Source organism: Narcine bancroftii, chromosome 6 (genome assembly GCF_036971445.1).
Source record: "Narcine bancroftii isolate sNarBan1 chromosome 6, sNarBan1.hap1, whole genome shotgun sequence".
NCBI lineage: Eukaryota > Metazoa > Chordata > Chondrichthyes > Torpediniformes > Narcinidae > Narcine > Narcine bancroftii.
The window spans coordinates 183,051,060-183,069,643 of record NC_091474.1 but is presented as its reverse complement, the minus strand read 5'-3'; the positions used below and the strand labels follow the sequence as shown (position 1 = coordinate 183,069,643).

General features: G+C 34.8%; 1 protein-coding gene across 3 annotated transcripts in view; it reads left to right on the top strand.

Moving 5' to 3' along the window:
• trdn (triadin) overlaps window positions 1-18,584 on the top strand; it is a 512,395-nt gene that overhangs the window by 288,875 nt on the left and 204,936 nt on the right. For all 3 annotated transcript variants that reach the window (XM_069886892.1, XM_069886891.1, XM_069886893.1), the window contains 3 exons: window positions 2,272-2,310; window positions 11,552-11,578; window positions 17,236-17,274. In XM_069886892.1, coding sequence (XP_069742993.1) covers window positions 2,272-2,310; window positions 11,552-11,578; window positions 17,236-17,274 — 105 coding nt within the window. The remainder of the gene's footprint in view (window positions 1-2,271; window positions 2,311-11,551; window positions 11,579-17,235; window positions 17,275-18,584) is intronic.

Sequence of the window (18,584 nt, the reverse complement as noted above, 5' to 3'; positions counted from 1 at the left end):
TTTTGGGTGGTATGGGCTTGTGGCCTCGTATCTCTAAATTAAAAAAAAAATTAGAATTGTCGCACTCTCCAGAGGCTTCTCTGTCATATATTGCTTAATAGTGAAATTATTTCTGGGGAAGGCTAATGAAGAGCACAGTTGAAGCCTTCATTGGAACAAATACAAATAACATAAAGTGTGTGCAAGGCTGAGTTATATATTAGACTGGCAATTATATCTTCAACCAACATGCCTTGAAAACATTTCATAAGAAGGGGGATTGTCTATTTTAACCAATTAGACAATGTTAATTTGATCCATTTATTCTCCAATATTGTTTATATGTGCATAGAAGAAGAAATTATGGTATCTGAGAATGGTTGTCAATACTTGGTTTATCTCCAATCAAATTGTGTGTTTAAAAATTAGTTGGGAGCATGCAGTTTTTGGTACTTTTTTTTATAAAAGAACTGTCTGGGTGTTTCCTGTTCATTGGTTTATGTATTGCATTCAAGACAACAAGAAGGGTTCTTTTATTCTTTTTGTTGTGGTGAAACTGTCAAAGTTTGATAAATTGCCAAATGGTTTGCTGTTTCTCTTTGCATGGCAAAAATATATCTCAGAAACTCAATGCATTATGGTCAAAAGCATCTAAATGCACATTGGTCCAGCACTTTGGTGTCTTTGGTGGGTAACAAATGAGTACTTTGGGTATCCTATAAATTCACTAATCAAGCTGTAGTGCCTGTTGTTTTAAGATCCAAGTTAATAATTGGTTTGATTTGGAGTGCAGCAAACATCCTTCCTTCACATTTAGAATTTTTGTCTCCATTTGACCAAACCCAACAGTACACAAGTGAATGCTGGAAGCTTTCTATAAAAAACATAAATTTAAAAGAAATATCCTTACCTGCATGTTCTTTCAACTCAACTTTAAAATTGCAGGTTATTGTTATGTTTGTTCATTGAAGAACCACAACCTTGGATGGTTTTAATGCTTAAACACCTACTTTTTGAGCTGCTTGAACCAATAACACACTTCTGTTGTAGTCTACTTTTTGTTCCTGCGGCAACAGCACGCATTGCCCACTGGGAAATATAGTTGGTCAGATGTATGAAATGGGATTGCTAATCACTTAGAGTACAGTAGCTCACCCCATACAGGAGCAATCAATCAAGTGCTTTTGAACCCTTCACATTCAATCCTGTTGCTTGCAATCTGATTTTTATGCACTCTTTTTGAAGATGTGCAATTCGGAAAGAGTTTTTTGAGCATTCATTGTCATAAAAAAGAAACTCTGCAACTTATTTGAAACTGCATGATCTAGTTCCATTTATGTTTTAAATAAAAAAATAGCGCAATTACCTTTGCTTCCTGAAATTAATTCAAATCTGCAGCCAAAATTGAATTGAGATAAATGATCTTATCGAGTTGTACCACGTGCTCCGTAGGTATATTGAATAGGCTATTAAAATTTTGAAAGTGGAAAGGCATAGAGCTAATGTATTCCAAGAAACCAAGAGTTTAATACCATGGTTCATCTGCCAAACCAGAAAGCTTGAAATAACGCATATATTTCTCTGTATCACATCAGTCAATTGTGTTTTTTTTTGTCTCGTGTCATTCAGTTGACTTTTGAATTTTTAACAGATCTATCTGTACAATCTACCACCTGCACAACTTGGGCTCTCTATTACATTAAATTATCAACCTTATTAAACAAAACTATTTGTTTGCCTCCTCCTTACCTGATGTCCTGTATATCTCTTATATCTTTGACACTGGTATTATTGTAGTTTTATTTATTTATTCTGTAAACAGTACCAGTTTCCATACTCACTCATCACTCCACAGTTGATCAATTATAAAGAGTTGTTATTGTCAACCTTTGCAGTACCTGCTTTCAGACTTGTATGTTCTAGTTACAGTATTCTGGAATTAGACAAACAAATCCTGAAACTGGAAATCATGACAGAAATGTTATTAATGGCACCAGTGACACAACATTAATATCAAAACCCTGACAAGCTTGGAATTCGTTTCAATCAAGGGTGGAGAGGAGGTGCATCTCTTTTCAAAATCCAACTCTTCCTGGGTATCTCCCTGAAACTAACAATTTGGTCAGAACTCTGACCAAGTTCAAATGTGATCCATTCATGACAGCTGTAATTACATTTCTGATGATTTCCTGCTGAGCAAGTGTTCTTGTGTTCTGTTTGGTCATATTCAACAATGCATCATTAGTGAAAAATAAAGTTCTGCACTACATTTACCACTCTTGCCTCTTTTAGATAAAAGAAAAGAACAGAAGTCAGCTGCTGTAGGGAAAGGTAAAGAGTTTCCAGTTTGCTCTGTTATAGTTCATTGCAATGAAGGAAGACAGTGGGTGTTATTGAGAGGAACACATGTTTGGGAGTTAAAATTACTAAAAGATTTAAAGATTTATATGAATTCAATTTTCTTCCTCTATTTGAGTATGTGAAATTGTCTTTTTCTAGATGGTCTCCCTTATCATTATCTTTAATAGGTTGTATTAATGGAGTTAAAATTATAATATTACCTATTTTTATATTTATTTCAATCGATTCCAGTTTTCATTCCAAATGATTTAAAAGTTTCTTCATTCATTTAGAAGAACAAAAATCCTAGAATTAGTAAATTTAATTTACAAAAATTAAAAAAAAGATGGAGTTATGGGTCTACCTAATTTAGATTTTATTATAGGGCTGCTAATATTCACTATTTAACTTCTTGAATTTTTTTATTCTGATAAATTGGATTGTCCATTATGTACAGATTTAGAATTGAAATATACACAGCTGTATTCAGAGACCTCTTTATTGGGGGCTTCTCTTCTATTTAGCTTTTCCAAGATCAATAGGAATATATCTAATCTAATACTCAAACATGCATTGTAAATTTGGTTCCAATTTAGGATTTTTAAAAAATTTAAAATACTTTGTCTTATCTAGTGCTGGCTCTCATAATTATTTTTTTTTGACCATCAATAATTGATCGATCTTTATATTGAAAATCAAAGGTTTTTTTTTTGCAAATTTATTTAAGTAAGGTTGTTTAATGTCTTTTGAACTGCTTACAAGTAAATATGATGACAAATTCTCTTTTTTAGATATTTACAGATTAGACATTTCTTAAATACTATATTACTGAATTTTCCATTTGTATCTCCACCAGATTTAGTTGATAATACTTTTCAATTGAATCCTTCTCAGAAAAGGTCAATTAGAATTATGTATGATATTATTAAAATTATATCCAGTACTTCATGATAAAAATTAAAAGGCTTGGGCCCAGCAAAACTGAAGGTTGTATTCCCTGATGGAAGGAAGAGATTCTTCAAGGCACCCGGGGAAGCCATCACACTCTTTTGTAATTAGCCAGGAGGAAAATGAATAGCGAGCAAATGGAGAAAAATTGGATATGCAGTATTGGTCCTCACCAACTGCGTGCCGTGGATATGTGCCTTAAACTGTAGTCACATTTTGCACCTATAATAGATAAGCGTGTTCCAATTTAAACTGACTAGTTTATGGCGACTGGTTTTCACAGTAATATTTCTGAGTTGAGCGGATTTTTTTAAACAATGTTGTATTCAAACTTGAATAGTCTTATACAATAGTTTATATTTTTTTTATAAAGGAGCCCTGGGCTGAGCAAAATATTTAAGAGTTTGTAAGAAATGCTGCACTTAATGAGTGCAGAATGCATATCCCATCTTAATTAGTGAGGTAATACCAAATGTTCAGAGGTTGGCATTGGGAGCAGGGAGGGAGGGCTTTTTATATTTATTTTATTCTTGATCTAATTTTTAAATTTGTCAACCATGTCAGTGCCTTATTCAATTGTTTTGCTATTTTGCCGCTGGAGACATTTTTACTTGTACGGAGATTTTGCAGGAGGTCATAGCACTTCCTGTGAAATGTATATGTGATTATTATTAATGAATAAGGTAATGAAAATTGTTAGCTTTAATGTGAATGGAATGGTTAAAAGGAAACCAATCTTAGCACACTTGAGAAAAAAAAAATGAAAACTAATATTGGATTTATTCAAGAAACCCACCCTACTACACATGAACATAATAAATTAAGGAGAGAGTGGGTAGGACATGTAAATCATCATATTTTAATTCCAAAGCCAAGGGGTAGCCATCTTGATAAACAAAAGCACACCAGAAACAATTGGAGAAACTATCACTGACCCATTAGCCTGATGTGTATTAGTTAGTTGTCAGCTTTACTCAGAGTCCTGGACATTTTAAAACTTGTATGCACCTAACTATAATGATGAATCCTTTATTCAAGATATTTTCCTTAAGGGAATGACAAAATACACTTACAGGCGATGACTTCAATTTTTGTTTGGACCCTATCCTGAACAAAGCAATAAAAGCAGCCAAAACCACGTAGGCTTTTAAGAATGATCTAAATCTGACAGATGTGTGGAGCCAAACACACCCTTGAACCAGGGACTACAGCGTACTCCTTTTATTCCGCACCTCACAATTCCCATACTTGGATTGAATTCTTTTTATTATCAACACAGTTAATCCACAGAATATTAAAATCTGAATACTTATCTGGAACCCTGTTGGATCACTCACCTCTGACTCTCTCTATTCTTAATTCATATAGATGGCATCTGAATCCTACCCTACTCCAAAAATCAGAAATTTGCAAATTCATTAGAGACGAGATAAAGTTGTTTGTGAGCTAAACTGTCCCTCTGTTTCCAATAGTTTTATTCTATGGGACACATTAAAAGCCTAATGGGACAGTTAATTTCATATACAAAATGTATTAAGAAGAAATACATGGCAGGCATAGAAGAACTGGAAACAGAAATTTTGCAATTGGAAAAGGAGTTTCAACAGACCAGCTCCAAACAAAATATATAAAATGCTTGTAAACAAAAAACTCAACTACAATACACTGCGCACTTATAAAAATGAAAAAAGAACCTTCTAACAACTAAACAAAGATATTATGAACTGGGAGAGAAAGCACATAAAGCCTTGACCTCACAAGTGAGTTGAGGGGAGAGTTCGAGAATAATAAATTAATTCCAGACTGAAATGGGCTCTGTTTCACATAATCCAACATAAATCAATGATACATTTAAACCGTTTTATATAAACCTATATAAATCAGAGTCCCAGAAGATCTGACTAAGATTAATTAATTTTTATCCACTATTCAACTACCCAAACTTGATCAAGAAGATCAAGTAAATTTGAACCTTCCCTTTACTTCAAAATAAATTGAAAAAGCATTGAACTCGTTACAGTCCATTAAATCACAAGGAGAGGACAGTTAATTACCAGAATTTTACAGAGAATTTAAGGATCTACTTGTACCCCTCATCAGTAAGCTCAGATTTGAGCAAATGTTAAAACTATTACAAACCCAAAGCCAGGGCTACCACCAACGGACAGAGCTTGGCAGCATTTCCTTTGAGCAGGTTGAGCCAACAGAGTTGTCCCTTGTCTTTGGGACCTTTTATCTTGGCAGGAGCAATTAGACAAGGCCCAGAGATAAAAAGTTTTATTCTGGGTCTGACGAGCCACAAAATTAATCTTATGGCAGACAATGTAATCCTATATTTAACAGATCCGATCAATTCCCTTACTAAATTACAGATTCTATTAAAAGCTTACGGTGAAGTTTCAGGACACAAGGTGAAAAGGGGAAAAAGTGAAATCATCCCATTAATGATTTTTGATCACATGAGTATCAGCAAACAAGTCCATTCAAATGACCCTCAGGTGGCATCAGATACCTTGGGATAATAGTAGATGATGATCTCCAGAATTTACACAAACTCGATGACCTCCCGCTACTTAGAAAAATTGAGTAGGTGGATGAATTTGTCTATTCATCTACTGTTTAAAGATGAATATAATGCCAAGATTGCAGTGCCTTTTGCAGTCCTTGCCTATTCCTATATCTCAAACCTTTAAAAAAAACCCTTAATAAGCATGTTAGGCAATTTATTTGGAACTGTAAAATACCTAGAATATCCATGGAAAAGTTAACAGGTTAGGAGGCATCTGGTTGCCTAGTTTCAAAAAATATTATTTGGCAGCCCAAATGAGATTCATTTATTCATTTTTTTGAGAGTAATGATACTCCCTCCTGGGTACAATTTGGATTGCACTCTCTGAAAGAGCAGGTGTATAATGATTTCATGTATAAGTGGAATTCCTGAATTATAGCCAGCAGACCAGTCAACCCCATTTTATGGTGTGAGACCTGTGGAGGCTCTAGACTGAAAAGAGGATAGTCATTGAAGACACCTTTAAGACAAAATGAACTTCTACCATGACTTTGAACAATAACATTTTGGAAGCCTGCTATCAAGGGGATACAATGTCTGGAGGATTGTTATGGAAAAGGACTTTTCAAGTCATTTGAACAGCTGAAGAAGAAATATGACATTCAATAAGATTTTTATTTTGTTATCTTCAGTTGCAATCCTTCCTTAGAGCAATTTTGACTCTACTGGGATTCAATGAAAAGGAGAAACTACTCCATGAAGGAAATGTATACGTTTAAGTCTAGAATATATATTTTATTGATGTGAGAGCAAAAGCCAGGTTTGCATAAGTCTAGGGTGAAATGGGAGTCAGACCTAGACACAACAATTGACAAACAACTCTGGTCAAAACTATGTCAGGGAGATTTGTTGGCTATTATCAATGCCAGGTATAGATTGGTCCATTATAATTTTATCAATCAACTGTACCTCACCCCACAGAAATTACACCAATATAAACTTGAATTATCAGAGATGTGTTTTAGGTGTAGTTCCTTTTTACATTCTAGTTTCTTTTTACATTCTACCCAGCTTTGCACGAAGGTGGGGCCCTTCTGGTATGACCTCTGTGACACCCTAACTAAGATAATGGGATTGTCATCTGGGGAACTTTACCATGGTTGGTACATTTCTAACTAATTCTCAAATTAAATTCACAGAAATTGCCTTGTGTATGGCCAAGAAATGTATAGTGATAACATGGAAGTCTGACTACCATCTTCTCATGGATAGGTGGTCTTCGGAGATGAATAGCTGCATCCCACTTGAAAAGGTTACAAACAATCTCAGGAAGGGTTATAACACCTTCCTAAAAATCTGGCAACCTTATTTAAAGCATATAGGTACCTCAATAATGCCAGTAGACCTCTGTAAATATTTTAACACTGTGGGTATTGTCGTGTCTCCATATGTTTTATTGCATGCAGTGACAATGGGATGCTTTTTTTTTCATTTTTTTCTGTTTAATAGGATTTATATAGAGGGGAGGGGGTGGAGGGAGGGTTTTTCTTATTGTTTTACATTTGGTATGATTGTTAAATATATTAAAATGATAAAATATTACAAAAAAAAGCTTGGGAACTGGAACTTGCAAGACCCTTATCTGAGATTTTTAAACTGGTAAATAACTCTTCTATATGTGCCCGGCATTCATTAATCTAATTCAAAGTGGTGCAGCGAGTTCACATGTTCAAAGATAAATTGGCTACAATTTCTTTCTAATATTAACCGTATTTGTGACAGATGCAAATCTGACATTGCTACATTGACACGTGTTTTGGTCTTGTTCATCCTTAGAAAACTATTGGAAAGAATTTTTTAAATATTTTTTTCAACTATACTCCAGGTGGAGCTACAACCCAATCCAATATCTGCTCTTTTGGGGGTTATTTACCCAAACATAAGGAGTCGTTCTGAACCTGTTCAACGGGCTGCAGCATTGTTGGCTAGAAGAACTATCCCTACTGAAACTGAAAGACTCTAGACCTCCAACAGTGGTTCAATGGTTTTCTCATATTATGTCTTGTTTAAGTTTAGAAAAAAAAATATATGTATTTGATTCATCAGTGGAATATGAAGATACACAGTGACCTTTTATGTCTTATTTTCACATGATGTAAACGTTTCTAATGTGATTGGATGTCCTCATTCTTCAAGTTGAGATATAATTTTACCTTTGTTTTTTTTTATTTACTATAGGAACCAAAAACAACAAAATATATGTAACCCTCAGGATAAGCTACTCAGCTGTTTTTGTTCATTTTTAAAAATTATTAGAGTGGGCTAAGTGGGACATTTTTTTGATACAATACTTTTATTTTTTTCCATTTTCACCCCTTGTAGTGGAGGGAGGATTAAGTTTATGCTCTTATATATTTTAAAACCCCATAAAAATTGTAAAAAGAGGACCACCAATGATGCATCAAGCTCTGAATCTTGTTGGGGTGGATATTCAGTAATATTGAATGATACTGATTTGCATTTTGAAATCTTTTTATCCTTCGTACAATAAAATAGAGAATGAAGTATGTTCTTGGATTTTGTGCTGAATATGCAATTGGATTAGTTATCTTGATGTGAAAATGAAAGTTTATGTTCAACTTTCAGCAGCAAATGGACCAAAAAGGTCATGGGGAGGGGAATATTATTGATGAATTAATAGACAGCAAACCTATCTAATTTTTTGCCAGGATCTAGAACTGAAGATTTAATGTACCTTCTCTATATCTTTATGCTCTCTGTAATAAATAAATTGCACTCTATTAATCAGTCGTTTCCAGTAAATGTTCATGAAGCTTGTCTAATTTCAGACTAATGATGAATGTTTTGGAGAAGAAAATTGAGTTCTTGACAAAAAAATTATTTCAGTATGAAATCGGAGATGCAGCAGTACAGTATTAGTTGTTTTACTGATTCATGGCAACATTAAAAAAAATAGATCAAAGGAGCAGGAGTGGATCATGTGTCTCCACTTAAACAAGAAAATTTGCAGATGCTGGGGCTGAGAAACTCAGCGATGCATCCATAAGCAAATGTTAATCAACATTTTGGGCCTGATTCCTTTATCAAAGTCTGAGCAAAAATAAGCTGGCAGGTGAATGAAAAGGTGGGAGGAAGGGGGAGAAGAGGAGAGGAAGGAGGGAGGTGCAGAGAGAGGACTACAGGCTAGCATAGGTTGGAGGGTAGTGGAGAAAAGAACTGAGAAGTTATAGGGTTGGAGAGTGGCTCTCTGATAGGAGAGATAAGAGAAGTGGGTGGGGATGTGGAAGAAAGGAGACAGGGATGGATGGAGAAAGAGAGGAGGATAAAGGAGAGGGGTTTCACAGAAATAGGAGGTCAATGTTAGTTCTTGTTTGGCTGGAGAGTGTCCAGACAGACCATTTGTCTCTGAGTTGGCTCAATCATTCAGTACAATTATGGCTGATGATCATACTTCTGCTTCCTCCACATCCAAAGAAGCAGCAAAATCTTGCAACACAATGAGTAATAAATAGACGATTCACATACGTAATTTGTGTAAAAGCAGATTTTGGGGCCTTCTTATCAGAAATCCGTGTAATCTGTTGAACCCAGGCTTTGAACATAAAGAGTAAATGTGGGCATATGAAATTCAGGCATTCAATAACAACACTGATCCAGAGAGATGAAGTGCCCTGCCCTTAATCCAGTGTTACTGATTTAGCCCAATTGTGCTCTGAGTTCTGGTGAACTGAAATATTGCTAAAAATCTACTTAGCACAGAAATTATAATATTTGAACAATGTTGTTATTGAAGCTTGAGAGATTAAAGGGGGCAGAGAGCTCAAAAAGGGCATGAAAAGGCCTTGGAATATAGAATTAAGGAGAACCCCAAGGCATTCTATGTGAATGTGAAGGATGATGAGAATGAAGGTGTGGCCACTGAAGAATAAAGGAGGCTTCATGAACTAGAGATGGAGGAGGTTGGGGAGGTCCTAAATGCGTCAGTATTCACAAGAGAAAAGGATGTTGATCACAGTGAGGTTGAAATTGAACAGGCCTGTGTGCCGGACAATGTGGAAGTGTTGGATGTTCTGAAAAACATCAAGATTGATAAGTCCCTGGGCTGGACACAATATATCCCAGGTTTCTGTGGGAAGTGAGAGAAGAGATAGCTGGGGCAGTAGTGATGATCTTTGAATCCTCTTTAGCCACAGAGGAGGTGCTGGAGGATTGGAGAATGGCAAATGTAGACCCCTTGTTTAAAAGAAAGGTAATAGGGAGAATCCTGGGAATTATAGACCGGCGAATCTTACATCAGTGGTGTACAAACTAATAGAGAGGATTATTAAGGATAGGATCTATGAGCATTTGGAGAAGAACAGTCAACTCAAGGATGTCAGCATGGTTTTGTGAAGGGAAGATCGTGCCTCATGAGTCTGAGTTTTTTGAGGAGGTAACAAAAGAAATTGATGAAGGTAGATGTAGTTAACGTGGATTTTAGCAATGCATTTGACAAGGTCCCCCATGAGAGACTCATCCAAGAGTCATGAGGCATGGGATCTATCTCATCTTTACCATGCAATACATGGCATGAACAACAAATAAGGGTGACTTGACTTGAATTAAAACAATGACTTTTAGAAAGAACGCAGAGAGTAGAAGTGGAAGGAAAGTATTCTACCTGGAGATCAGTGACTAGTGGAGTGCCGCAAGGATCTGTTCTGTCACCCCTGCTTTTTGTGATTTTAATAAATGACCTGGATGAAGAGGCAGAAGGATGGACCAGTAGGTTTGAGGATGACACGAAGGTTGGATGAGTTGTGGATGGAGCTGAAGGTTGTCAAAGGTAACGAGGATATTGACAGGGTGCTGAATTGGGCAAAAAAGTGACAGATGGATTTCAATCTGGGTAAGTGTAACATGATATATTTTGGAAGGACAAACCAGAAGGCTGAGTACAGGGTAAATGGTCAGTTACTTCAGAGTGTGGATGAACAGAGGGATCTTGGGATTCAAATCCATACATCCCTTGAGTTCGCTGAACAGGTTGATAGGATAGTTAAGAAGGCCTATAGGATGCTGGGATTCTTTAATGGAGGATTGAATTCAGGAGTAGAGAGGTCATGTTGCAACTCTACAAATCTTTGTGTTTAGTTCTGGTCACCTCATTATAGAAATGACGTGGAAGGTATGGAATGGGTGTAGAGGAGATTTACCAGGATGTTTCCTGGATTGGGAAACAAGTCTTATGAGGCAAGGTTAGCAGAGATGGAACTTTTCTCTTTGGACCATTGAAGGATGAGACGAGACATAATCAAGGCCTATAAGATTATGAGAGGCATAGATTAGGTGGAGAGCTGACACCTGTTTCCCAGGGTAGGAATAGCAAACACCCAAGGACATAGTACACATTTAAGAGAGGGAAGTTTAGGGGAAGGTCATGAGTAAGTTTTTGAAAACAGAGAGTAGTGTGTGCCTGAAATGCCTTGTCGGGGATGGTGGTGGAGGCTGAAACATTGGGGGCATTTAAGAGACTCTTAGGCAGAACATGAAAGAAAAATAGAGGGTCATGGGATAGGGATGGTTTAATACTTTTTTTAAGAAGGAATTTATAGGTCAGCACAACATTGAGGGTCAAAGGGCCTGTTCTATGATGTATTGATCTATTTTTATGTTATCAATGAGAAAGTTATTAATTGTAATAAATATCCTGACCAACATTATCAGCTATTATTTAAAAATGCCTGATATTTACTTATTTATTTTTGTTCACAGCTAAACTTGTGAAAGGGAAAACTTTAGGTGAGTTCTTTGCAGAAATTATTTTGATACCTAGATGGATGAGTACCTGCAATTTATTTGTGCTACTTATAAGCAACATGAAAACAACTATTAACTAAAAAGAATGTACTAATTTCTAAAACTAATTGTTGCAGTATCTGTATACATTGAAGTATTTATCCTTTTATAATTTAAATGTACACAGTTTGTGAGCTATCACATCTATTGCCATTCACCTGTACCAGCCTTTCAGACAGGGTCACTATTGAACACAAAAGTAAATTAAATTTAAATTTAGACGTACAGCATGGTAACAGGCCCATCTGGCCCACAAGCCTGAGCCCCACCCCCAATACTCTAATTAACCTAAGACTCTCATATATTTTGAAGGGATGGAGAAAATTTGAGTTCTTCTGAAATTCTGGAAGAACATGCAAACTCCTTGCAGACAGCATTGGATTTGAACCCGGGTCGCTGGCTCTGTAATGATGTTGCACTAACCACAACGCTGACTACGCCACCCTATAATTTTTTTTTGTATGTTAGAAACAACAAGAAAACCATAAAAAGAGTTCACTGAAATTTTAATGGTTCAGACCTTAATATGTAGGAGCACAACTAGGCTATTCAGCCCATCAAATTCTAATATTACTTGTGTAGATGTATGACTATTTTAAATTTAGACATACAGTACGGTAACAGGTCCTTTTGGCCCATGCCACCAAATTACACCCAATTGACTGACACCCCCAGTACATTTTTGAATGGTGGGAAGAAACTGGAGCATCAGGAAGAAACCCACACAGACAGAGGGAGAATGCACAAACTCCTTACAGGCAATGCTGGATTCCAAACCTGGCCACCCATTTTAAAATATCTGGAAATTTGCTGCTTCAGTATGGAATACATTGGATGGACAGTTTCATTGTGATCTCCATTAAATATAACTATACTTAATTTCAAATTTCAATTCATTCCACAAATGCAAGGATGCATTAGTTAAGGCCTGAAATTGTTGAACCACTAAGCTTCTATGTGAAAATTCCTTTAAAAATTTCTCCTGTGCCATACCTATAACTTTGCTAAAATCCAAATTCCTTGCATGGAAAGCAAATAGATGAAGCTTCCAATGTAAATCCTTTCATGGATTTCTATGGAGCATTATAGTTTAGCTTTCAGGGCAATCACATTGCTTACTTCTCAGTGGGGTGACAATACTACTTATGACATGTGGATTGGTTCAGAGGAAGGGTTTGTCTATGAAGTAAATACTGGAGAGATCAGATGGTAGAGTTTTGAAAGGATTGGATGTTAAAGGTGAAATAATATTCGGCAAGTTTGGCTGGAGAAATAAAATACAGAACAGCTGGGGACGGATTGAAAATATAGAGAGATTGCTGGTGAAGAGAGTTGATCTTGAAGGAGAGAGAGCAAAACAGTGATTTAGGCATCTTGCAGGTTCAAGCGATTGGGTCTCAGAGCTGAAGATTGAAGAGATGATGTTATGGAGTTGATCAATTGTGTGTGGCATTGACAAGGAATGTGGATCAGGTTGGGTTGGAGAGACCATTATAAGAGGATGATTATGTTACTAGCAGGTGGGTGAAATGGAAGAGAGGGTAGGAGGAGGTACAGTGTGTTGGGAACAATTATAAATGATAAAGCAGTCTAGAAGAATGCAGTAGCTTTGGACCTCCCCATCAGTAACTCATCAGGTTATGCCACCTTTACTCTATGAAGGTTTATTTAAGAGGACAAATAATAAGTTATACAGCTAAGGTTAAAGAAGGATATATATCTGAAGTTAATCATTTAGAAAATGAAATAATAAAAATGGAAAAGAATTACAAAATCAAGTAAATTATGAGAAATGAAGAGTATTGGAATTTTAAAAAATGGTATTTAATATAATACAAACATATAGAGTGGAGAGTGATACAAGGCAAACCTGACAAAAATATTATGAGTTGGGTGATAGAGCATATAAAATTCTAGCATGGCAATTGAAGATTGAACAATTGTCAAGAACAATAATAGCTATGAAAGAAGATTTGGGTCATCTTACTTGTAAAACATAGGGCATTAATGATGTTTTATAGCATTTTATAAGAAATTATAACAATCGGAATTTTTGAAGGATAGAGATAAAATAGATGAATATTTGTCATAAATTATTTTGTCACAATTAAATATAGAAGAGTAAATTGCTTTAACAAATCCTTTTAGTATTATAGAAATATATGACAGATTGATGTCTTTACCAAATAATAAGGCTCCAGGTGAAGATGGTTTCTCTTCTGAGTTTTATAAAGAAGTTAAAGAGTTATTGATTCCTATAGTTAAGTGATTGTTTGACTAAATCAAAAATCTTTGTGATTTACCTGAGTCATTTAAAACTTAATTAATAACAGTTATTCCTAAAAAAAGAGAAGGATCATTTGCTTCCATCTTCATATAGGCCAATTTCATTATTGAATATAGTTTATAAAATTTTGTCTAAATTAATAGCTAAATGTTTACCTAAATTGATTAATATGGACCAAACAGGTTTTTAAATCAAGAATAGAAGATCAGCTGACATTGTTAGATTTTTAAGTTTGTGAAATATGGCACATAAAGGAAAATATATCATCAGTAGGTTTGGCTTTAGATGCAGATAAAGTGTTTGACAGGTTAGAATAGGACTATTGATTTAAAGTATTGAAGGTTTTTGGAATTCCAATAAATTTTATAAACTGGATAAGAACATTATATAATTGTATAAATGCACTTAAGAGCCAATCTCATGGATTGTTCTATTATATAATTACAAACAGACAAATATCAAAATATTTTCTTATTGGAAAGATTATCTAGACAAGGCTAATTATCTCCTTTCTTATTTGCCTTGGCTATAGAACATTTAGCAGAGGTGATTAGAAGAGATAATGAGATTGAGGGTTTTAAGATAAATGGTAAAGAACATAAAATAGCATTTTTGCAGATAATGGAATACTATATCTTCCAAATCCTGAAAGTTCATTTAAAAAAAGGTAAATGTCCAATTGGTGGAGTATGGGTTAATATAAGGTTATAAATAAATATTGATAAAGGTGAAGTGATGCCAATGACTGACACAGATTGCACCCAAGTTAAGAAAATTACAAAATTTAAATGGCAGAAGGAGGAGGTTAAATATATTGGAATTAATATTGATAAGAATTTAAACAATATATTTAAATTAAATTATATACCTCTATTGAAGAAAATTAAAGAAATTTAACAAGGTGGAAGGATTTGCCAATTTCTTTAATAGGAAGGATAAATTGTGCAAAGATGAATATTTTTCCTAGAATACAATACCTATTTAAATAATTACAAATTTTTGTACCAAAAATGATTTTTCAACATTTAAATAAAAGTGTAAAAAGATTTATTTGGCAAGACAAAATGCCTAGGATGCGTTAGAATATAAATGGCATGAAGGATTGTTGAGAGGGCAAATGGATATACCAATTTTGAAACATATACTTAAAGTATGAAATGGAATACATATAGAAAGAGGAATGAAGAATTATCAGTTCGCTAAAATGTTATTAAAGCAAAATCCTTTGATTCCTTTTATGGTTAATAATGTTTATTTTTATAATTGTGGAATATAAAGGATAAAGGATTGTTTTTCAGGTTCTGTTTTTCTGACTTCTGACCAATTGAAAGATAAGCATAATATATCAAATAATACATTTTTTCTTATTATCAGCATAAATCATATTTAAAAAGAAAGTTGGTGATGTACATTAGATTATCTGAACAAAGTCAGTTTGAATACTTAATAACTGATACATTTACCAAAAGATTTATTTCTATTATGTATATAAAATTGCAAGAGACTATGCATAAAAAGGATCTATTTAAATTGAGATGGGAAAGAGATTTAAATATACAAATTCAAGAAGAAGTATGGTCAAAACTATGTTATGAAAGTGTAACTAATACAATTAATGTTAGATCCAAATGGTACAACTTAATTTTTAAAATCAATTATATTATACTCTATATAAATTACATGGAATTAATTCAAATTGTTCTGATTGATGTTTTAGATGTAATAAAGAATTGGAACTCTTTTATATGCAATTTTGCAAAGTGAAAAAGTAGAAAAATTTTGGGAAGCTATTAGTATTCTATTGGAACAAGTTATTAAGATGAAAGTTTTGAAAGATCCAAAAATATTTTTATTAGGAGATATTTTTGATTTGAAGTTAGATATTTATCAGAAGTTTTTAAGTGTAGCAATGGCAAAGAAATGTAGCTGCAATGTGGGAATTAGATAATAATGTTTGGTTGAATAAATGGCAAATGGAATCACTAAACTCTGTGCCATTAGAGAAAATAATGCATAATTTACAGAATCAACCTGAAAAATTTGATAAGATCTGGAAACCTTGTATGGATTTTATTGCTACGACTTCATCTACAGTGTCCGCCACTCCCGCTCCAACTCACCTTAGTTAATTCAAGATTCAAGATCATTATGTAAATTTGAAATGTAACTAATCAGTGAAGGATATATGATTATCAGGCAGGTTTTTTTTTCTTCTATCCTTCCTACTTTTTTGGGGAGGGAGGGTAGGGGAGAAAACATAAAATTTGTATTATTTTTGCATCATTATTTTTATTATTCTGTATGATATGGATAAATACTGTGCTTGTATTGATGCAAATGAAAAATAAAATTTACAAATAAAAGATTATGCCACCTTTAAATAATCTTGAGAGAGAATTAATGTTCTGGCTAACCCCTGCTTCAATACTTGAAACTTACAACATCGCAGAAACCATGTACATTGGATAACTTTGAGTAAATAATGTAAAAAGTAAGTACTGTTTCCTGTTTGATCTCACAAGATAATGTGATGTTTAAGTTACCACTGTACCAGCCTCATTGCTAAGGAATCGAACCAGGGAAGCGTGGAATTTAAATTCAAGTAATTAAATCTGGAAATGCAGTTTATGGTTATGGGAACCATGAAATGACTGTGTTTTGTAAAGCCCATTGGTTTCACTTCTAATCTCAGGGAAAGCAATCTGCCATTCCTGTCTGTTGTTTGTGATACAAGAACAATCCATGAGATTGGCTCTTAAATGCATTTTCAAGTCCATTTAAGATGAGAAATTATATGATGGGATTGCTCACAATGACCAAATCTCATAAATGAATAAATAAAAATAAGAAGTTCTGCTTACCTGCTGTCTTCCAAGCTATTACAAATGTACACACAGAGGGTGTGGAACAAGAGCCTGGTTGCGAGCTCTGGAATACTAATGAAAATTCCACTGTGTAGGTCACAAAAATATAGTGGTAATGATAACATTGATCTTTCAAGCTGCTCTTAATGGACACTCATGAAGTTTCCCCTTGTAGCTGGCTGGGAGAACTGCAGACAAAATTCTCTGAATATCTTCCTATTCTGCTGTAGTTAATCCATTACTCTCAAGAAGCTCAAGCAGAGAGGAGGTAAAATTAGTTTGTATTATAAAAAAAGTGTATTTGTTTCAGTTGGAGTGGAAGAGATGTGATATAGACATTAGACAATTAATATGGTACTGCTAGAAAGATGGAGAAGGGAACTGAAACTCAGAAAATGAAGATGATACAATGAAATAAATGAATATTAACCAACATAACTGTTTTACAGAAAAAGACAAGAAGAAAGAGCCTATGATTGCAGCAAAAGGTAAAGGCAATTGAGTTTGTGCCTTTGAACCAATGGTGTCAAGGGTGCTGATGCACCCACATTGGTGGCATTTTTCAATGCCAGTAGTGTGAATTCAAGTAGTTAAATGAATCTGGAAATGCAGTTTATGGTTTCCTGAGATGACATGCCAAGAATTTAGGAGCTCTATTTCAGATGTGACATCTCAGTGGGTGGAATTCTGTGCCAAACATGGAAATTTTGAATGATCCCAGAATTATACTATATGTTTGTTACAAATGGCATTCCAACTATCATGATCTGCTTAATATTGGGATAAAGACCAAAAACAGTTAGAGTTATGATACATTCTTGTCAATTCTATAAAATCAAGGCTAAATATTTTTATTAAAAATACTGAGGTGGTGAATATGGGCTGAGTTTTCATATTTAAGAAGAATTTGGACAGGTACATGGATGGGAGAGGTATGGAGGGCTATGGTCAGGGTGCTGGTCAGTGGGGAAAGAGAGAATAATAGTTTAGCATGGACTAGAAGGGCCTGCTTCTATGTTATAAAGTTTTAAGAAGAAAAATCTGACCCTTTTTGTCAGAAATAGACACAGGTTCATTCTGGTTTTTGAGTCAAGAATAACCAGCAAAATCATTAGCTGAACTGAAAGCAGCTATGGTGCAATTCTCACCATTCAGTACTGTGACCGTGCTCCATGTTAAAATCATGTTAAATTCTAACTCAGAGTTAAAGGTGGGCTTAATTTTAACATTTAGGAAAAATTTGGACAGGTACATGGATGGGAGAGGTATGGAAGGCTATGGAGTGGGTGCAGGTCAGTGGGACTAGATTTTTTAAAAAGTTTGGCAAGGGCCAAAGGGGCCTGTTTCTGTGCTGCAGAGTTCTATGGTTCTAACACAGAAATGTTAGTTTTCAGTTACTTGAGGTCCTTTTCCATATTTTCTTTTCACTAATCCCATGAAAGAACTGAATCAATCAAAGAACCGTAAGGTAGGGAACACAGGTCCTTTGGCCCATTATGTCCATACAAACCATCTATATTATTCTAACATTTACTCCCATTTTAATTCTCCCTATATACTCATCAACTTTCCTTGCCCCAGTTTCCACCATTCACCTGCACATTGGAGGCCCCTTTACCGATCAACTCACACATCTTTGGGCAGAGGAAGAAAATCGGATGGTCTAGAGGAAGCCTACATGATCACAGGGAGAACAGACAAATTCCACATGGACAACACAGGAGGTCAGGATTGAAGCTGGGTCACTGGAGCTGTAAGGCAAACCTGGGACATGTCAACTAATGGTTAGACTAGCGTG